The 22954-nt window shown below is 45.7% G+C and overlaps 1 protein-coding gene across 1 annotated transcript in view; it reads left to right on the top strand.

The window, feature by feature from the left end:
* The window catches only part of mmp17a (matrix metallopeptidase 17a), a 35091-nt gene extending 19743 nt beyond the window's left edge, over positions 1-15348 (top strand). Inside the window, exons 6-9 of the mRNA XM_068006266.1 lie at positions 101-183; positions 9345-9497; positions 12674-12934; positions 15029-15348. Coding sequence (XP_067862367.1) covers positions 101-183; positions 9345-9497; positions 12674-12934; positions 15029-15348 — 817 coding nt within the window. The remainder of the gene's footprint in view (positions 1-100; positions 184-9344; positions 9498-12673; positions 12935-15028) is intronic.
* Positions 15349-22954: the final 7606 nt, after the last annotated feature.

The following is a 22954-nucleotide window of genomic DNA, read 5'->3' as shown; positions in this document are numbered from 1 at the left end:
GATGAATCTATTGCAGAGTTGTGTACTGTTGCAGATTGGTGCATCTGCTGTAATGCTTAAAGGATAGATACTTCTGATCTGATTTTTTTTTCTCTTACAGGCCAAGGACAGATGTTCCTGACAGATGCAATACCAATTTCGATGCGGTGGCTCAGATTAGAGGGGAAGCTTTCTTCTTCAAAGGTGCAGATTGTAACTCAGCGTTCATCTCCCCTTTTGCTGTGGGATTGTATGTGTAATTATGGCAAACCCAATACTAATGTTCTCGCTCCCGTATTATCTCAATCTCTGCGCACTGGAATCATCACTTCCTGGCTATAGTGGTCTCTGACTGTCTGCTTGTTACAGTAGTGTCTAGCAATAGAACCAGAGAGGGGGAGATGAGGAGAAATGTTTTTTTTACGCAGCGAGTTGTGATGATCTGGAATGCGCTGCCTGAAAGGGCGGTGGAAGCAGATTCAATAATAACTTTCAAAAGGGAAATCGGATAAATACTTGAAATGGAAAAATTTGCAGGACTATGGGGAAAGAGCGGGGGGGGGAGTGTGGGACTAATTGGATAGCTCTTTCAAAGGCACGATGGGCCAAATGGCCTCCTTCTGTGCTGTAAGATTCTATGAATGTTGATGCATCTCCTTTATTACAACGTTGAGTGTTGGGTTTGGCTCCCCTCCCCAAGGTTGTGGGTTCAAACCCCACTCCCGGACTTGATCCTGGGAGGTGAGGCCTCATTAAAATGTAAACGTCGCGGTCTGATGACATCGTTCAGACCGCGACTCCGCGATTTTAACCCCGGGTGTCGCGGGTCATGCTCCCCGAAGTGGGCCCAGGCCCAGGAAAGGCACGGAGTAAGTAAACTTCAATTTTTTTTAAAGGTTTCCTTGTGGGCCAGGAAGAGCAGGAGTGCTCCTCCAAACACCATAAGGAACCCTCGGGCCTGCCCTCGCCCTGGGCTCCCCCTGATTGCCTCGGACCCCCCCCCAACCCTTCACTCACCCGCCGGTCGTTCGCCATTGACACCGGAGTTGGGCCTGGTCTATTCAAATGAGGCCTGTGAGTTAAAAAGGCCTGGGCCTCATGTCGGGAGCCAGGTGCTCGCCTGACCAGACCCCAGGCTTGCCCCGAGTTAAAATTGGGGCTCAAGTGACCAACCAATGCAGAGGAACAATCAACAAAGCAAATAAAATGCTGAACTATAGTCAGAACAACAGGAAGTCCCATTTAAACTATTCAGTGGTCTCATTAGATCTTGGGCACTGTGTCCAGTTCTGGCCACTGAGGCACAAGAGAGACATCGATGTCCCTGGAGTGAAAAGACTGACCTGTCCTGTGGAGGAATAAGTTGTGCAAGACAAATCTCGGCCCTGCTGTCACACAAAGAGTGAATCAGCGCGTGGAATGTAGAGTGGTAGAGAGGCGAAGGATTGCAGTCATTTCAGGAACAGCTGGAGGTAGTGATGGTGAGGGAGAACTTATTTTTGTCTTACACTGTGCGATGCTGTCTCATTGTGTGACATTCCAACATGCTCGGGCTTGTTTTGATCACATTGAATAAGGTAATTTGCAGTTCCAACAGTGCGACGCCTGTATAAACGCTCAGGGTGAGATCTGTATCCAGCACTGCATTCTGTCAGCCCTCGAGTATAATTTACTCCTTTCAAGGTCTGAAAGCAGGCAGCTGGCTCTAATCCTCCTCGTCTATCTACGTGAATGTTTTGGCGAATGTGCACAGTAGTCAGAACTTTGCCTTACTCTCGGCCTGTGTGACAATGAGGTATGCAGATTGCAGCTATATAAAAACACCCGCGCTGGGCCGTAGGTGGGAATGGACCTTATGGTACGAACCAGATCCCAACAATACAAGAGCTGTCGGGCGGCCCCAATCTGTTACTAACTAAAGAGCTGCAGGGTTTTCTCCGGTGGATACTGAAATAAAATAAAACATTGGCTCCGTTCAGCTACGCGGTTTACATAAAGAAATGATAAATGTAATTCACGCCTCGCTCATGTTTACTTTCCCAACTGTCTATTTTGTTTTGCTTGGGGCTTTGTGATGCTGTCTGCTCATTTGTTCCACTCCACTGATTATATATCCTCTCAGTTCCTCTCTATTCCAAATGTTTCTTATTTCTCTTATTCCTTACCCTTTTAATTTCTGGTTTTCAGTTTTCATTTTTTTTTAATCTCCTGATTCTGCTCTGTTGATTTTCCACTCTCTTCCATATTGTGTTTCCTGACTCCATAATAGTTACTTTACATAGAACTCACAGCACTGAAACAGGCCATTCGGCCCAACAGGTCCATGCCGTCATTTATGCACCACACGAGCCTCCTCCCTCCCTACTTCATCTCACCCTATCACCATAACCTTCTATTCCTTTCTCCCTCCATGTGTTTATCCAGCTTCCCCTTAAATGTATCTCTGCTATTCGCCTCAACTGCTCCCTGTGGGAGCGAGTTCCACATTCTCACCACTCTCTGGGTAAAGAAGTTTCTCCTGAATTCCCTATTGGATTAACGGCCCCTAGTTTTGGTCTCTTTGTGAGGTGAGGCTCCCAGTTGGTCTCTCACTATGTGGGTGCATGGGTTGGAGACAGACTTTGTCCGTCTGGCCAAGTCTGGGACCCAAGCTTCCATCTAATGCGGCTCCATGCACCCCACCTCACAAAATGGCCCTAATCTATTTATTTACTCTCCGTTTTTCTATTTATATTCTTTCCGAACGCGATCTCTTGGTTGTGAGTTTGTTGTATTAAAGCCTCACTTATTTGACCCATTCTCTTGGCTCATCGTTTCCCCATGTCTCAGCTGTCCTCCTTCTCTAAAGAAAGAACTTCCATTTATATAGCGCCTTTCGTGACCTCAGGATGTCCCAAAGCACTCCCCAGCCGATGAAGTACGTTTGAAGTGTAGTCACTGTTATAATGTAGGAAATGCAGCAGCCAATTTGCACACAGCAAGATCCCACAAACAGCAATGTGATAAATGATCAGGTAATCTGTTTTAAGTTTTGGTTGAGGGATAAATATTGGCCAGGGCACTTCCTTGAATAGTGCCTTGGGATCTTATATGTCCACCTGAGAGGACAGACGGGCCTCGGCTTAATGTCTCATCTGAAAGACAGCACCTCTAACAATGCAGCACTCCCTCGGAACTACACTGGGAGTGTTAGCCTGGATTATTTGCTCCGTTCTCTGGAGTGAGACTTGAACCCACAACCTTCTGACTCAGAGGCGAGAGTGCTGCCCACTGAACCACAAGTGACACATACTGCCCTTGGTGCTGCGAATCAGGTTGCATTTTTTTTTTTCAGGTGAATCCTAAGTGGAAGGTTAAAATATGAAAGCTGAGTGGGAGAGAGGATGAGGTAAATCAGAGAGAGATGATTCGGTGGGACCAAGCTTGGTCTTTAAAAGCCTGCAGATTGTGGATTCCTTAATTCCCCTTCAACTTTTACTCCTCCTAATGTTTCGAGGCCCCGGGAAGAGTAAGAGGCAGCACACTGAGTCTTGATCTCAGCACAGCGAGGATGCAAGGAGCAGCATAGGGTTGTGTATCTGAAGTTTAGGAGGGCAGGAGTTAAATGCAGCAAGCGTTAATAAAATAGAATGAGGGTTGTGACAGAAGCCGGGGCTGGAGAGGAGAGTCAGATTAGCAATCAGGTAACAAGCTTTTCATTGTATCTCGTCAAGCAGTGTGATTGAGGTGACAGAAAATACAAGATGTTTCCTAAAACTCCTCTATTGGTGTAATGTTTAACCAATACTCGTGATAATATTGTACAGACTTCTTGTCCCAATTGGTTAGATTTCATGGCTACTTTGAATCTAGGCTTCAGTCATTTGTGATTGAGGTGTTAGGGATGTCTCTGCTTTCTATGCAGTGAGTCTAGATCAAGGGGGAATCACCTTAGAGTCAGAGTTAAGCCAGCTAAACGTAAATCCAGAGAAAACTACTTCACACAATGGACGGTGAGAGTGTGGAACACACTGCTCCACAGGGACACTGATGCAGAGTCGATCGAGGTATTTAAAAGGGAGACAGATGCTTAACTTGGGAAGTAAAGGGATAAACAATGTGGGGAAATGGCAGGGAATGAGGACGAAAAGATACATCTGTCATGGCTAACAAAACGACGGAGCAGGCTCTGCGGGGCCGCAGGGCCTATTCCTCTTCCTGGGTGTGTGCGTGCATACATGCATGTGTGTGCGTGTGTGTGTGTGTGCGTGTGTGTGTGTGCGTGTGTCCTTATTCTCTCAAACCTCACACAACAGCCAAGGGTGAATTCCCAAATCGCTGCTCATGAGCTGATTACAATTCACCCCCCGAGAAATACAAACGTTTTTAACCACAATTCCCCAAGAAATGAGCCGAGAGGTGAAACAATACATTAAAACTATTATTGAAAGATTTGATAAATGTTTGGAATAGAAAGCTATTTTACAGAGTGGGGCGAGTTGTTGTAATCACAGAATCATAGAAAGTTATGGCACAGAAGGAGGCCATTCAGCCCTTCGTGTCCGTGCCGGCCGATCAAGAGCTATCCATCTTATCCCACTTTCCAGCACTTGGTCTGTGGCCCTGTAGGTTACGGCATATCAAGTGCACATCCAAGTTCTTTTTAAATGAGTTGAGGGTTTCTGCCTCTACCACCCTTTCAGGCAGTGAGTTCCAGACCCCCACCACCCTCTGGGTGAAAAAAATTCTCCTCAGCTCCCCTCTAATCCTTCTACCAGTCACTTTAAATCTGCCCCCTGGTCACTGACCCCTCTGCTAAGGGAAATAGGTCCTCCCTATCCACTCTATCTAGTCCCGTCATAATTTTATGCACCTCAATTAAATCTCCCCTCAGCTTCCTTTGTTCCAAAGAAAACAACCCCAGCCTATCCAATCTTTCCTCATAGCTAAAATTCTCCAGCCCTGGCAACATCCTCATAAATCTCCTCTGTACCCTCTCTAGTGCAATCACATCTTTCCTGTAATGTGGTGACCAGAACTGTACACAGTACTCAAGCTGTGGCCTAACCAATGTTTTATACAGTTCCAGCATAACCTCCCTGCTCTTATATTCTATGCCTCGGTTAATAAAGGAAAGTATCCCATATGCCTTTTTAACCATCTTATCTACCTGTCCTGCTACCTTCAGGGATCTGTGGACATGCACTCCAAGGTCCCTCACTTCCTCTACTCCTCTCAGTATCCTCCCATTTATTGTGTATTCCCTTGCCTTGTTTGCCCTCCCCAAATGCATTACCTCACACTTCTAATGAATTGGATGCAGTGATATTTAGCACTAGGATGTTTAATGATGCTATCAATTCAAAGATGTGTTATGCAACGGTTGCCTTCTTGAATTACAGAGCGCCCGTTTGGTGCAGTAGCACGCTCTGGTGGAATGGACAATAACTGCAGGAACCAAGCAAGTGTTTCTGCTCCTTTTCACAGGTTTTTTTTGGCTCCAGATATTTACTAATGGCAGGCGTGCAGGTTTTGTCCATCGCTCAGAGTACGATGACAGCAGGCTGGAGAGAGTTGGGCTTCATTTAGGCAGGATCAATTATTCTCTAACTGTGGACCCTATTCTCCCCTCGCTCTGAATCAGACTGCACTGGGGTAGATCAGGTCCAAAGAAAATTGGTTTTTGTCTCCATCACAAACATAATTTGGCCTAGAAATTTGTTAGGCTGGTTTTCACGTGCCGAAGATCACGAGCAATTGGACCTTATCGAAAGGATTGGGCTGAGCTACTGGGGCCCGTCACCCCTCCACAGGCAGCTCATCCTCAGGGACATCCTGGGGGGGGAGGGGAGGGGAGGAATAAACTGCAGGACGGAGGCCAATCACAGGCAGCAGCTTCATGGATTTTTATTTTCACATTTTTTTAAACTGAATTCAAATTGTCAAACAACCATGGGGGAATTTGAACTCACAATTATTAGTCCAGGCCTCGTTACATAACCACTACATTACCGTACCCTGCAGGATTCTAGCCACTGTCCACTGGGGCAAATGGCACTGTCTGGAGGTGGTAAACTGCTTGAGCTGGTTGCCCAAATCGTTTGATTCAAATTGGATCTAGAGTGACAGGAGTTCAGTCACCCCCCACTCCCGGTCTGCTTACCTCCAAAATCTTCTTATCGGGCGTCGATCAAGTTAACTGACGTTGGCATGTTCACAAAGAGGCCTTGGTGACAAGATCAGAAGGGGCAGGTCCAATAGCTGTAAACAACAGTGCAGGTACACTATTATTAAGGGTACAGTAGCATAGTGGTTATGTTACTGGACTAGTAATCCAGAGGCCTGGACTAATATTCCGGAGTTATGAGTTTAAATCCCACCACGGCAGCTGGGGAATTTAAATTCAATTAATTAAATAAAAATCTGGAATTTAAAAAAAATAGTATCAGTAATGATGGCCATGAAACTACCGGATTGTCGTAAAAACCCATCTGGTTCACTAATGTCCTTTTAGGGAAGGAAACCTGGTCTGGGCCTATATGTGACTCCAGACCCACAGCAATGTGATTGATTCTTAATCGCCCTCTGAAATGGCCCAGCAAGACACTCAGTTGTTCAAGAATCTCACCGCCACCTTCTCAAGGGTAATTAGGGATGACCAATAAATGCTGGCCCTGCCAGTGACTCCCACATCCCATGAACGAATAAAAGAAAACACCAAAAATTACAGAGTTCCATGGAGAATTGAATAAAATTACAGTAAACCAGGGAAACAGTTAGATGACTTTATGTCCTAGATCAGTAATTGAGCATGAGGTGCGAATCCCTAGGGTTGCAGTGTAATGACACTGACGTTATAAATATGTCTGTGTTCAATGTTTCCAAGACGTTCCTTTAGGATGTGTCAATGATTTTTGCCAGAAACACCAAACATAAAATCGGCATAATGTGTTTACCGTGTGCACCACAATTCAACCAAAGGAATTCTCTCTCCATCTCCTCCCCAATTTTATTGCCTTTTAAATTCTAGTATTGGGAAAATAATTTGATGCCCATTAGGCAGAACAGGGCAGTGATGGGCATGAAGTTTTAGGGTGTATTTTCCACGTTCTCGTACGTAGTGAGATACCTCACACACTGCGCACTCATAGTGTGGGCTCTCAGAACGGGCAAGGAAAATCGACTGGGTGATGCCAATTCAGCATTGGTTAATAAATCGTCCGATAATGGGACCGTCTACTGGGTTTTGGGAATAAACGGTCCTGCAATGAGATAGCCTAGTGGGTTTTGGTTAATAAATGGCCCTATAATAGGGTAGTGATTAGGGTTTTGGGAATAAATGGTCTTGCAATGAAATGGTCTAGTGGGTTTTAGTTAATGAATGTAACCATTGCACTTGGTTCTTACGGGCGGGATGGGTGTAATGGGCGGGATGTGTATAACGGGCGGGGGTATAACGGGCGGGATGTGTATAACGGGCGGGATGTGTATAACGGGCGGGGGTGTAACGGGCGGGATGTGTATAACGGGCGTGGGTATAACGGGCGGGATGTGTATAACGGGCGGGATGTGTGTAACGGGCGGGGGTATAATGGGCGGGGGTATAACGGGCGGGATGTGTATAACGGGCGGGGGTGTAACGGGCGGGATGTGTATAACGGGCGTGGGTATAACGGGCGGGATGTGTATAACGGGCGGGATGTGTGTAACGGGCGGGGGTATAATGGGCGGGGGTATAACGGGCGGGATGTGTATAACGGGCGGGATGTGTATAACGGGCGGGGGTGTAACGGGCGGGATGTGTATAACGGGCGGGATGGGTGTAACGGGCGGGATGTGTATAACGGGCGGGATGGGTGTAACGGGCGGGATGTGTATAACGGGCGGGATGGGTGTAACGGGCGGGATGTGTGTAACGGGCGGGGTGGGTATAACGGGCGGGATGTGTGTAACGGGCGGGATGTGTATAACGGGCGGGATGGGTGTAACGGGCGGGATGTGTGTAACGGGCGGGATGGGTGTAACGGGCGGGATGTGTATAACGGGCGGGATGGGTGTAACGGGCGGGGGTATAACGGGCGGGATGTGTGTAACGGGCGGGGTGGGTATAACGGGCGGGATGTGTGTAACGGGCGGGATGTGTATAACGGGCGGGATGGGTGTAACGGGCGGGATGTGTGTAACGGGCGGGATGTGTATAACGGGCGGGATGTGTATAACGGGTGGGGGTGTAACGGGCGGGATGGATGTAACGGGCGGGATGGTTGTAACGGGCGGGATGGGTATAACGGGCGGGGGTGTAACGGGTGGGATGGTTGTAACGGGCGGGATGTGTATAACGGGCGGGATGTGTATAACGGGCGGGATGGGTGTAACGGGTGGGATGGTTGTAACGGGCGGGATGGGTGTAACGGGCGGGATGGGTGTAACGGGCGGGATGGGTGTAACGGGCGGGATGTGTATAACGGGCGGGATGGTTGTAACGGGCGGGATGGGTGTAACGGGCGGGATGGGTGTAACGGGCGGCCGATCCACTACCTGCCAGATCTGCCATAGTTGAAAGTTACCCCTAACTGTTAATTCAAGAGCTTCTCTATATGGATCATACTTTGGAAATTCCGTTAAAACAAAAGCGTATTTGTAAAGATCACAATGGAATCACACTCCATTCCATTACCGTACAGGATGTGGAACATTGCCCAGTTTGTTCACAACCAGGAATTTGTAATGACGACGCTTCTTCTTAATTAAGGCCAGGTGGCGTCTTTATTTTTTTAATCTGGGACTGGCTGATGTTATAGTTGATTAATATGTATTCATGTAGCCAGCCATTCATTAAGAGTTACATGAAATCACAGCAAAGGAATCAATTTGTTCTGTTATGACAGAGGCCATAAGGACAAACAACAATAACAACAACAACTTGCATTTATATAGCACCTTTAACGTAGTAAAAACGTCCCAAGATGCTTCACAGGAGTATATTCGGACAAAATTTTGACACCGAGCCACATAAGGAGATGTCAGGATATTATAAAAGCTTGCTCAAAGAGGTAGGTTTTAAGGAACAACTTAAAGGAGGAGAGAGAGGTGGAGAACTTTATGGAGGGAATTGCAGAATTTAGGGCCCAGGCAGCCGAAGGCACGGCCGCCAATGGTGGAGTGATGAAAATCGGGGATGCGCAAGAGGCCAGAATTGGAGGAGCGCAGAGATCTCGGGGAGGGTTGTAGGGCTGGAGGAGGTTACAGAGATAGGCAGGGAGCGAGGCCATGGAGGGATTTTGAGCACAATTTGAACAATCGCACCGTACACTGAGAAGCCACGCACTTGGGTTTCTGCGCTCGGGTTTGGTTACCTCAGTAACGTGTTGCATTTGCTCCAATAGGAAAGTATTTCTGGCGGCTGACCCGTAACAGGCATTTGGTCTCCTTTCAACCAGCAGAGATCCAGCGGTTCTGGCGCGGGTTGCCAAGCAACATGGGCGGCGTGGACTCCGTGTACGAGAGAACCGCGGACCACAAAATAGTGTTTTTCAAAGGTAAGCCTTGTGATCCGCCATCCGGCGTGTGGCAGGTGACCGTGCACTTGTCTGACTCGATACGTCCAAAATACGGACCCCACCACTTAAAAGGTCCACGGTTAAATCGGGCAATCGCTTATATCGGCCAAAAAATGGATGACCGTTAACCATTTGCATTAACGTCAGTTTCAAAGTTGCCGGTTGTGCATCTTAAGTCCTCCTTTTATTTCGCCCAGGAGCTGCTGTGTTTACACACCAGTTTGCACCTCATTTAGGTGCACTGAAGCAAGAATAATCGTCAGTAGATGATATAAATAAAGCTACAGGTCACCTAGTGAAAACCCACTATTAAACTGTAGTCGCATTGCATGCAGTCGTCTTCAATAATGATCGACAGTATATTAAACAGGTCATAAGGGTGGGAGAAGTGAGGAACTCTCTCCCACAAAAAGCAGTAGATGCTAGCTCAATTAATCATTTTAAATCTGAGATCGATTGATTTTTTTTGCTAGCCATGGGTATTGAGGGAAACAGAGCCAAGGGCGAGTACATTTTTTTTTGTTCGTTCTAGTTAGGTCACAGATCAGCCATGATCTCATTGAATGGCGGAATCAAGGGGCTGAATGGCCTCCTCCTGTTCCTGTGATCCTACGAAACGACTTCAATAGAAACCTCTGTTAGTTAACAGATTCCTTTTTGTTTCTTCTCCACCCATTTCCCCAACCTGGGAATAAAAAGCAAGGATTATTGTGCATCATTTAATTGAATAGGCAAAGTAATAAGACAGCAATATGCTAAACCTTTATAAATCACTGGTTAGGCCTCAGCTGGAGTATTGTGTTCAATTCTGGGCTCCGCACTTTAGGAAGGACGTCAAGGTCTTGGAGAGGGTGCGGAGGAGATTTACCAGAATGATACCAGGAATGAGGGACTTCAGTTACGTGGAGAGACTGGAGAAACTGGGATTGTTCTCCTTAGAGCAGAGAAGGTTAAGGGGAGATTTAATTCAGGTGTTCAAAACTATGAGGGATTTTGATAAGAGTAAGTAGGGAGAAACTGTTTCCAGTGGCAGGAGAGTCATTAACCAGAGGACACAGATTTAAGGTAATTGGCAAAAGAGCCAGAGGGGAGATGAGGAGAAATTTTTTTACACAGTGAGTTGTTATGATCTGGAATGCGCTGCCTGAAAGGGCGGTGGAAGCAGATTCAATAATAACTTTCAAAAGGGAATTGGATAAATACTTGAAGGGGAAAATATTGCAGGGATATGGGGAAAGAGCAGGGGGAGTGGGACTAATTGGATGGCTCTTTCAAAGAGCCGGAATAGGCACGATGGGCTGAATGGCCTCTTTCTGTGCTGTATGATTCTAGGTGCTTCAGAATCACAGAAACACTTTATTTCCAGGTTAAATTGAGATACTGATTCCAGGTTGCCAAAGGAATGGGCGCATATCAGCGATTATTTAAAAAAAAGACGAGATTCATCGCGCTATATATATGTTGCAGTCCTAGCAACTCTCCCACATGGGGATAATAGTGAAAACCCACTATTAAAACTCCAGGGTTATCAACATATCCTGTTATACCGGCCATTGTGTAAAGCCATCAAATCGCGTTCGCACTCCCGTTATAAATTTTGGGGACTGTACTTTCCTTAAAAGAGGAATCCCCATAGGCAGCCCCCCAATCAGCGGTGTAGCTCCTGCAACTACCGGCGGTCTCTCAACTTCCGGCTCCTATGCACTTAGGAGTTAGCCCCGGAGAACGTGAGTTCAAATCCCACCATGGGCAGTTTGAGAATTTGAATTCAGTTTTTTAAAAAATGTGGAAATAAAAAGCTGGGCATTATGGGATGGTCAGCGTGGCTTTGTGCAGTACAGACCTGGATAGGCCTTGTCTGCAGTCCTTGGCCTGTGCTGATTTTGCTGCTCCGAGTTGGAGCACTCCACTGGGAATGTCAGCCGAGATTATGGGCTCAAGTCTCTGTGGTTTCAGTGCGGTAGATTTTCTTGAAATATCGAATCCAGCAACTTTGCAGTTCTGTAATTCATATTTCAGAGGCCATTGATGTGTAAGTATTGTGTCTACAGAGCTTATCTTCACAATGTCACGCTATGAAGTCAACATAAAAAAAGGGCAGCAGTGAATCCAGAGGCAGAGTTTCTGTTCTTTGATGATAATAAGTCGGCCATTTCGTGATTGGTGGCCTTGGATCACAGTCTAAAAGATAGCAAAGACCCTGAAGAATTTAACAAAAGGTTAAAGTACTTAATGTAGAACAATTTCTCCTCAAAGAAACCTTCAGGAGTGTGTTTATACAACCATTTTTGCCTCCGAGCCTAGTTACATAGAATTACATAGAATTTACAGCACAGAAACAGGCCATTCGGCCCAACTGGTCGATGCCGGTGTTTATGCTCCACACGAGCCTCCTCCCACCTTACGTCATCTCACCCTATCAGCATATCCTTCTATTCCTTTCTCCCTCATGTGTTTATCCAGCTTCCCCTTAAATGTATCTATGCTATTCACCTCAACTACTCCTTGTGGGAGCGAGTTCCACATTCTCACCACTCTCTGGGTAAAGAAGTTTCTCCTGAATTCCCTGTTGGATTTATTAGTGACTATCTTTTATATTTATGGACCCTAGTTCTGGTCTCCCCCACAAGTGGAAACATCTTCTCTATGTCTACCCTATCGAACTCTTTCTTAATCTTAAAGACCTCTATCAGGTCACCCCTCAGCCTTCTCTTTTCCAGAGAAAAGAGCCCCAGCCTGTTCAGCCTTTCCTTTAGTTAATGGATATCAGGGAAGAAGTTATTCCTCGTTGCACTGACAGCGGAAACAGGGGCCATAAGTCCCAATTTCGGGGGGGGGAAACATCCCACCCCCGATTTGCCACTGTGTTCTGAGCGCCACCATATTGGTAAAGATGGCTTTGCTGACGTTCCGGGCGGCCGCCTTAAACAAGCATTAGGCCCCTTACATTTGTAAATGATGGGGGGGCCTATCGCCTGTTTTAAGTCCCCTTCCTGGAATTGGTTGGTGATCAGACGGAGAGAAAATATTTCCACTTGTGGGGGAGTCCAAAACCTTCTTTAAAAAAAAATGTTAATTTAGCCGAACAAAAGGCATAGCACAGCTTACTTGTATGTACCTTAATTCTTAACGCATCTCTCCAATCTATTTGACAGGAGACCGATATTGGGTGTTCAAAGATAACAATGTGGAGGAGAGTTACCCACGTTCCATCACTGACTTTGGCCTGCCATTAGGTGGGGGTGTTGATGCGGCCTTTGTCTGGGCCCACAATGATAAGACCTATTTCTTTAAGGACAGTCAGTACTGGAGATACGATGACCACCAACGGAAAATGGACCCAGAGTATCCGAAGGACACTGTCCTCTGGAAGGGTTTGCCCAGCCAGGTTGATGATGCTATGAAATGGTCTGATGGTATGTTTGTGTTATTAATGTTGCATTGGGTAGGTGTTAATCAAGGTGAGGTGGCATTGGTGTTGGAGTGTGAAACAGAGCCAAGCTACCTCCACTTTGTCCCAATAATGTGTCTTAATCCCAGCTCTACCAAGCTGGTGGGACAGGAATTTTTCAATTTCCCATCCTTACGACCTCTTTCTCAGTGATCCTGCCAATCTGTAGTAGAAATATGGAACTCTCTCTCCCCCAAAAGGCTGTGGGTGCTGCGGGACAGTTGGAGCTTTCAAGACCAGGACTGATAGATTTTTGATGGGTAAGGGTATCAAGGGATATGGAGCTAAGGCGGATAGATGGAGTCGAGGTACAGATCAGCCATGAACTAATTGAATTGCGGAGCAGGCTCGAAGGGCTGAATGGCCGCCTCCTGTTCCTAATTTAGAGCCAGTCCATTCTGTGTTTTTAACAGTTTAGTGCTGTAGTCAAGGGAGCTGGGGAGAGCATGTCATTTAGAACCCATACATCCAGAGAGAGAAACCCATTGTTCTGATTTTATGACCTACTCATACACAACATGGGGCTTCCACGAGTGGTGTAGAGTCTTGCAAAATCGGCCCTGAAAATCATCCTTGTGTTCAAATCCCTCCATGGCCTCACCCCTCCCTATCTCTCTAACCTCCTCCAGCCCCTACAACCCTCCGAGATTTCTGCGCTCCTCCAATTCTGGCCTCTTGCGCATCCCCGATTTCCTTCGCCTCAACATTGGTGGCCGTGCCTTCAGCTGCCCAGGCCCTACGTTCTGGAATTCTCTCCCTAAACCTCTCCGCCTCTCTGCCTCTCTCTCCTTTAAGACACTCTTAAAACCTATCTCTTTGACCAAGCTTTTGATCACCTGTCCTAATATCTCCTTACGTGGCTCGGTGTCAAATTTTGTTTGATAATCGCTCCTGTGAAGCTCCTTGGGACGTTTTACCACGCTAAAGACGCTATATAAATGCAAGTTGTTGTCATTGTTGCAAAGTATTTCCCCCAGACTTTCCTTCCCCTTTAATTCGATTGCAGCCGTGTTATAAATTGTCACTTCCCATTGTGCTGTATGTCATGTGTATGATGAAAAAAAACCTTGTGAAACGCCAGTAAATATGGAAACTAAGAGAACATTTCTTTGTACCAGCCGATCTCCTGTAGTATCGTTCAAGACCACCTGCAGCCTCAGGCATGGCTATGATGTTTGGCTAATGAGGTGGGGTTGTGTTTTAAACTGGCCTGCCCCTTTAAGACTGCTGCTCACATACACCCTGTGAGGAACTGGTCTAAATTGGCACATCCTGGAGCATTGGAGGCTAATTGCTGTCGCTCTGGAAAGGTTTTTGCAGATTGGCAGCTGCTTGTAAATCCTCGGATTCAGGTGGCAGAAGAGAGCAGCAAGGAATTATTGTTTCTCTTTGTTTTAAACCTTTTGTTTAAAAAAAGAGTTGTGATTTGTTGCTGTTTTAGCAATATGACATGTGAGACAATCAGATGCAAGTATGGACATAAAGAAAGAATTTGCATTTATATAGCGCCTGTCATGACCTCAGAATGCTTTACAGCCAATGAAGTACTTTTGATGTGTAGTCATTGTTGTGATGTAGGAAATGTGACAGCCAATTTGCGCACAGCAAGATCCCACAAACAGCAATGAGATAAATGACCAGTTAATCTGTTTTCGTGTTGGTTGAGGGATAAATATTCGCCAGGACACCGGGGAGAACTCCCCTGCTCTTCTTCGAAATAGTGGCCATGGGATCGTTTCCATCCACCTGTGAGGGCAGACGGGGCCTCGGTTTAACATCTAATCCAAAAGACGGCACCTCCGACAGTGCAGCACTCCCTCGGTACTGCAGTGGGAGTGTCAGCCTGGATTATGTGCTCAAATCTCTGGAGTGGGTTAAATAAGTAAATTGCATAAAATAAATAAAATGCGTAACATGTGACATTTTCAAGAGTGACAATTTCAGGCATAACAGATACCTGCACACAAGACTTTATATTATAACATGAATAAATAAAATGCATCACATGTAATGTACTGAAAGTTTATTTTCTAATTTCACCTTTCACACTCCCTGTTAGGAGCTGCCTATTTCTTCAAGGGTAAGGAGTACTGGAAAGTGACGCACAGTAACATGGAAGTGGATCCCAGTTATCCACAGTCGGTGGCCAGAGACTGGCTCATGTGCAGCGAGATGCAGGCGGACTCATCGCATCCGGACAGCGCCCGTTCCAGACCCCGAACGGGCCAAGACTACCACGACGAGGCCAGGTCGAGGCACGAGGAAAGGAATTGCTCGTGCACGTCTGCAGCAGAGACATCTGGACTGGTGGCAGCGTTGAGACAGAAAGCAAATCTCGCCGTTATCTTTGTGGTATCGCTATGGCTTGGATTGGATTAACAGGCATCAGTGGCTTTACCGGTATCTTCACAGCGCAGCAAGGCTATGTAGGAACAAATCATCACTGCTCTGCTGGGATGAGCCTGAAGATAAGAGTGCACAATATCAAAGTGGAGAGATCTGCCAAGTCTGACTGAAGCATTCTACGCTGGATGGATCCGGAATGAATAGACCTTTTTTAAAAAGGAAGGAATTCATTGGAAGTGCTCTTTGTCATCAACAAAAGTTCAGACAATTTATTTTTTTAATACAAACCGGGAGTAGAGTCCAAGGACCATTGGGCCAAGATCCGAGAAGAGTTACCCAATACCGTGAAATGGGATGTTAGTCACTGGTATTAAAACACCCTCAGATTATTTATAAATATATTTTTCACTCGCTGGGCAACACATTACCTTTCCGTTGGGTACTTGAATTCGAGGCTGAGGTTCAAGCAATGTTGTTTTGAGTTGGGTATTGTCAGCAAGCAACATATCTCTCCATAGTTTCGCCAATGACTTGTGTGAACCAAAGGTAAACAAACATTATGGGGGGCAATTCCACCGTCAGGAATCGAGAATGAATATCCCTAACTCGCACCAAGTCCCGTTCACCCATCACCCCACCCTCGCCTCTGAGCTCGCTGACCTACATTGGCTCCTGGTCCAGCAACGCCTCGATTTTAACATTGATAATTATAAAATAATTGATTTACAATTATCAGTTATCTCTGATCATTGGTCACTGCTGTTTGTTTTCCAACCCAGCTGAAACGGGTCAACAAAATGTGTAACGGGGAATAATTGAGACTGAATAAAATGAAGTGTAATAGAAGTTTTTTTAAAAATTCATTCTCAGCATGTGGGTGTCACGGAATTTATTACCCTACCTCCTTGCCTTTTCCTTGAACGGTTGCAGCCCGTGTGGTGCTCAGTCTGGGGTTTTAGTCTTGCTATTCTTTGCAGTAGTTTGATATTTGCTAGGTCACTTCAGAGGGCAGTTAAGTGTCAACCAAGTTGATGTGGGACTGGAGTCACATATAGGCCCAGGCCGGGTAATGGTCATAAGTGAACCAGTTGAGTTTTTACAATAATCTGACAGCTTCATGGTCACTGATAGCAGCCTTTTATTTCCAGGTTGATTTTTTTTTTTGAAAACTGAATAAAAATGTTGAAATTCCCTGCTGGGATTCGAAGACGCAATTCCCACGTAACCACTGCATTACTGAACCCTGAGCTCAGCTTACAGTGCACAAAACCTATTTTCCAAATGCAGCAATATTAGTAGGACAGACACAAAAGAGGGGGCAAAACCTTTCTGAAGTGAAGTGGAAACGGTACAGATTGACTTTCAGTGATGTACTAGCTCGTCAAGGGTACAAAGCTTAGAGAATTCCCTGGGTCAGCTCAAATCAAGCCATTGAAAGATTTTTTGTGGTGCAAAGATTATAAAATACAGTTACTACATCTGATTCTCCCCGAGAGGCTTTAGTTCCATGTGCTCAACTAACAAAGAAATTGTGTGCACAGAATCTTCAGTGCACTTTGACCCTCCTACAAATCCCCTTGAATCTTTTGAGCGGTTATATTTCTAGAGAAGTGAGTGCAGAATATAAAGCACTCCATAAAAATTCATGTGTGAGCTTTTAACAGCAAATATTGATGGGCTATCCAACTCTAAGGGGCATCACATAGAATTACATAGAATGTACAGCACAGAAACAGGCCATTCGGCCCAACAGGCAATGCCGGTGTTTATGCTCCACACGAGCCTCCTCCCTCCCTACTTCATCTCACCCTATCAGCATATCCTTCTATTCCTTTCTCCCTCATGTGTTTATCCAGCTTCCCCTTAAATCCATCTCCGCTATTCCCCTCAACCACTCCGTGTGGGAGTGAGTTCCACATTCTCACCACTCTCTGGGTTAAGAAGTTTCTCCTGAATTCCCTATTGGATTTATTAGTAACTATCTTATATTTATGGCCCCTAGTTCTGGTCTCCCCCACAAGTGGAAACATCTTCTCTATGTCTACCCTATCAAACCCTTTCATAATCTTAAAGACCTCTATCAGGTCACCCCTCAGTCTTTTTTCTAGAGAAAAGAGCCCCAGCCTGTTCAGCCTTTCCTGATATAACCTCTCAGTTAGGGTATCATCCTAGTAAATCTTTTCTGCACTTTCTTCAGTGCCCTTTTATCCTTTTTAATAATATGGAGACCAGAAATGCTCACAGTACTCCAAGTGTGGTCTAACCAAGGTTCTATATAAGTTTAACATAACTTCTCTGCTTTTCAATTCCATCCCTCTAGAAATGAACCCCAGTACTTGGTTTGCTTTATTTTATGGCCTTATTAACCTGTGTTGCTACTTTAGTGATTTGTGTATCTGTACCCCCAGATCCCTCTTCTCCTGTACCCCATTTAGACTCTTATTATGTGGCAATATGTGGCCTCATTATTCTTCCTACCAAAATGTACCACCTCGCACGAATCTCTATTGAAATTCATTTGCCCATTCATGCCCATTCTGCAAGTTTATTAATGTCTTCCTGTATTTTGTCGCAGTCTTCCTCAGTATTAACTATACCCCCCCATATAGTGTCGTCCGTAAATTTTGAAATAGTAATTCCGATTCCCGATTCCAAATTGTTTATGTAAGTGGTGAACTACAGTGGTCCCAGCACCAATCCTTGCGGAACACCACTTCCATCTTTTGCCACAACACTCCCGGTCTTGTCCTCCCTGGTGTCATAGAATTATAGGAATGGTTACAGCACAGAAGGAGGCTTTTCGGCCCATCGAGTCTGTGCCAGCTCTTTGTAAGAGCAATCCAGTTAATCCCATTCCCCCGCTCTTTCCCCGTAGCCCTGCAATTTTTTTCCCTTCGAGTATTTATCCAATTCCTTTTTGAAAGCCACGATTGAATCTGCTTCCACCACCCTTTCAGGCAGCGCATTCCAGATCATCAAAGTTTTTCCTCATGTCGCCTTTGGTTTTTTTGCCAATCACCTTAAATCTGTGTCGTCTGGTTCTCGACCCTTCCGCCAATGGGAACAGTTTCTCTCTATCTACTCTGTCTAGACCCTTCATGATTTTGAACACCTCTATCAAATCTCCTCTCAACCTTCTCTGCTCTAAGGAGAACAACCCCAGCTTCTCCAGTCTATCCATGTAACTGAAGTCCTCCATCCTTGGAATCATTCTAGTAAATCTTTTCTGCACCCTCTCTAAGGCTTTCACATCTTTCCTAAAGTGCGGTGGCCATACAGTGTTCATACGAGTTCACTTCCAACAGGGTTAACCGGACGGCCATTAGGAGTGGGAGCACTGGCCACCTTTCTGCTCCGAGTCCTTGGAGGAGCAGAAGACCGATGTAGACCTGCTTCTGGCTGAGGTCAGCACAGATTGGTAAGAAAACCTGCTTGCCATGGCTCCATTACTCACTGGCTAAACTTGTTGAGCCATCAAGGATTTTGTGATGTGAATGTGTAGGTCACACAAAAATGGTTTATGGTGAGCAGATTGAATTTGCCTCTTTTTTCCCGAATCCCTGTGGAATATCCGATATGGTGATCATTTGAACTTTTGACGATAGACTGACGATATTAGATCAGGTGCCCATTAAACATCTCTCTTGAAAAACAGGCCTGACATCTGCCCCAGTCATTAACTGAAGAAATTATGCAAACATTTATTCATTCAATCAATTCATCCAACCCAATGCCAGTGCCATACTGTAGCCAGCTCTTAAGGGGGGTGGGGGAGATCTGCAACAGTGGCTGCCTCTCTTGTCTCTCTTGTCTCTCCTGCTTCTCTTGTCTCTCCTGCCTTTCCTGCCTTTCCTGCTTCTCTTGACTCTCTTGACTCTCCTGCGTCTCTTGACTCTTGTCTCTCTTGTCTCTCCTGCCTCTCCTGCCTCTCTTGACTCTTGTCTCTCTTGTCTCTCCTGCTTCTCTTGTCTCTCCTGCCTTTCCTGCCTTTCCTGCTTCTCTTGACTCTCCTGCCTCTCTTGACTCTTGTCTCTCTTGTCTCTCTTGACTCTCCTGCCTCTCTTGACTCTCCTGCCTCTCTTGACTCTCCTGCCTCTCTTGACTCTTGTCTCTCTTGCCTCTTCTGCCTCTCTTGACTCTCTTGACTCTCCTGCCTCTCTTGACTCTTGTCTCTCCTCCTCTCCTCAGATTGGCACAGTTGGTATTGGAAACGTACCCGGTGGGAAGCTGTAGAGTTGGACTTGTGCCCTACCGCTCCACGTTTGGTTGGCTTTCAATTTTTTAAACGGTCCTCTCTCCTGTACCCTTTAAAAAAAACAACGCAGCAGAGATTCGAGATTTCCAAAGGTTGTATCATGAATGAGCCAATGAATCTTGTTTGGACCCTGCACCACAGGACTGAGAGGCTTCGGCATTGTAGTGGGTGAAAAGTTAAATTGAAGCCCAGTCTGCCTAGTCTTAGAATCATTAAAGCACAGAAGGAGGCCATTCGGCCAATTGTGCCTGTGCTGGTAATTAGATAAAAATTTGTTATTAGATTCCATAGCATTATTCGAACAAACAACACCAAAAACAGATGAACTCATTGCGATTTGTGGGATCGTGCTGTGTGCAAAATGGCATTTACCTACAGTGACTGCACTTCAGTAATTAATTGTATGTGAAGTGCTTTAGAATGTGTCGGAGAGATGTAATAAAGCACGATATAAATACAAATATTTATTTTTTCTTGAGTCTGCATTCCTTTGACTTGGTTGACTTGGACTCTCAGTCCTTCAGACAGTGAGTCTTGTTGGGCTGTAGTCCTACGTGTGCCAATAACCCTCCGTTACCTTGGTCACCTCTTTGGCAGGTGAAATTGGACCTCGTTATGCCCGTTTTCTGGGCGTGAAACAGGTGCAAAGAGGTCCAATTTAGGAGGCCAACCTCCTTAAATAGAGACGTTCCAGAGGGCTGCCTAAAACAGGCATTTGGCCCCTCGAATATGCTAATAAAAGGCTCAACGCCTGTTTTCGAACCCAAACCGGAAATTGGTTTGCCCTGAGCAGAGGAGGTGTCAGGCCTGCTGAGTCCAGCATTACCAGGTCCACATGCGGTCCAGACAGTGGTCCTTCCGCTGGCGGAAGGGTGTAATTGCAGCGTGACAAGTTTACATCGGCAGTTTCCATTGTAAATGTTGACATAAGAATTTATAATAGAAAAATATGACAGGGAGAGTGCACAGATGTAAGATTTTTAATTCTTGTTGTCATAATTTTTTAGAAAATAAACTCAAGCATTCGATTCCTGTAACTCTGACTGCCCAAGTCAATCTGAGCTCCTGAAGGAATCTAAATCTAAATCTTAGTGATCCAGAAATTGCATTGATTGTGATGTCCTATAGGGGCAAAGGATCCTGGGTTTAATCCTTCTGTAAAATAAACTAATACTGATCTGAAGTGACAGATGCACAGAACATTTAGATTTGCTGGAGCATTAAGCTTTCCACTAATTAATAAAAACCAGAGGCAACATGAGGAAACATTTTTTTACGCAGCGAGTTGTTATGATCTGGAATGCGCTGCCTGAAAGGGCGGTGGAAGCAGATTCAATAGCAAATTTCAAAAGGGAATTGGATAAATACTTGAAGGGGATAAAAATTTGCAGGGCTACGGAGAAAGAGCAGGGGGAGTGGGACTAATCGGATAGCTCTTTCAAAGAGCCGGCACAGGCACGATGGGCCGAATGGCCTCCCCCTGTGCTGTATCATTCTATTACCTACTAATCTGTACTTACACAATTGCACTGCGAGATTGGTGGAAATTTTAATTGGCCATTACAATACTGGCTTTGAAAAGAAGTGTTTAATTGAAGAATCACTGGAGTTGATAATGGATGGATTCTTGGTGCAGTTAGGCATTAAATTCAGTGTAGTTTCTCAAGGAATGCAGAACAGTTTCAAAAACCGTGACTTGAATCAAACTGTGGCAACAGTGTTCGATTTGTCTTTTAGTCTTTTCTAGGGCCTGACACGGAGGGACCACCAGTGATGGGCACAAGCTAATTCACTTTAAAAAGCTTAACAATGTTTTATTGACACTTGACTTTCGTTAACAAACAGTTAATCATAATTATTCTTATATATTCGTTCATGGGATGTGGGTGTCGCTGGCGAGGCCGGCATTTATTGCCCATCCCTAGTTGCCCCTTGAGAAGGTGGTGGTGAGCCGCCTTCTTGAACTGCTGCAGTCCGTGTGGTGATGGTTCTCCCACAGTGCTGTTAGGAAGGGAGTTCCAGGATTTTGACCCAGCGACGATGAAGGAACGGCCGATATATTTCCAAGTCGGGATGGTGTGAGACTCGGAGGGGAACGTGCAGGTGGTGTTGTTCCCATGTGCCTGCTGCCCTGCCAATGCAACCTTTGTTCTGAAGCGTCTCGATGCTCAAGGTGAAGGGGTGATTGGTCCAAAATCTTTGAGGGTTCAATTTCAACATCTTCTGACTTCTGTCTTCCTTGGCTGTGACATCCTTCCTAAAATGCGGTGCCCAGAAATGGACACAATACTCCAGCTGAGGTCTAACCAGGTAAAGGTGTAGCATAACTTCCTTTCTTTTGTCCAGGTGTGAGATATCTGAAAGAATCTTTCCCCTTCCTAGCCAAAGGGTGGCCTAGGAGAGCTTTCGGGCCCCAATTATTAATTTGGCCGTGATAGGTCGCTCAAAAGAGACCATGTGTGGGGGGGGTGGGATGTAGATTCTCCCCCGGTGCGGACTGCGGGCGGCCCCAGCGGGTTTCTGGTTGATTTTGTCGGGAGGGCCTCATTAGCATTCGGCCGGAGGGCTGCTTCTATTTCCAAACCCTCTAGAATATTCCGTCAACAGGTTAACAAAGCAATGCAAGAGAAGACATTGGAGTGTCATTGCTGCAACCAGCTCACTCCCATCAGGGGACCATCTAGTGTTCAGTTAACAACAAGCAAGTACCGTACACGGGAATTGGTTGCCTATGTCTGATGCTACAAGGAAGATAGAGAAGTGATGGCAAAGTATTGCATCGAATCTACAGCACAGAAACAGGCCATTCGGCCCAATTGGTCTATGCCAGTGTTTATGCTCCACACGAGCCTCGTCCCTCTCTAATTACCTCTTCCCACCCTTGTGTCTCAATCAGCTGAACACTGACTGGGGGTAATTACTTTTCATTCATATTTGCTCAGTATGATCACATCAAGGCTGTTATTTTTCCCTGTTGGGAGGGAATGAAATACTTTTGAAATACGAGGATGATACCAGAACTAGTGGTTATACCTATCAGGAAAGACTGGGGCTCTTTTCTCTCGAAAAGAGAAAACTGAGGGGTGACCTGATGGAGGTCTTTAAGATTATGAAAGGGTTTGATAGGGTAGACATAGAGAAGATGTTGACCAGAACAAGGGGCCATAAATATAAGATAGTCACTAATAAATCCAATAGAGAATTCAGGAGAAACTTCTTTACCCAGAGAGTGGTGAGAATGTGGAACTTGCTACCACAAGGAGTAGTTGAGGTGAATAGCAGAGATACATTTAAGGGGAAGCTGGATAAACACATAATAGGATTGATGTAGTAGGAAGGGAGGAGGCTCGTGTGGAGCATAAACACCGGCATAGACCTGTTGGG

This window comes from Heptranchias perlo, chromosome 25 (genome assembly GCF_035084215.1).
Source record: "Heptranchias perlo isolate sHepPer1 chromosome 25, sHepPer1.hap1, whole genome shotgun sequence".
NCBI lineage: Eukaryota > Metazoa > Chordata > Chondrichthyes > Hexanchiformes > Hexanchidae > Heptranchias > Heptranchias perlo.
Note: the sequence above shows the minus strand (reverse complement) of the source record. Positions and strands in the feature narration are given on the sequence as shown.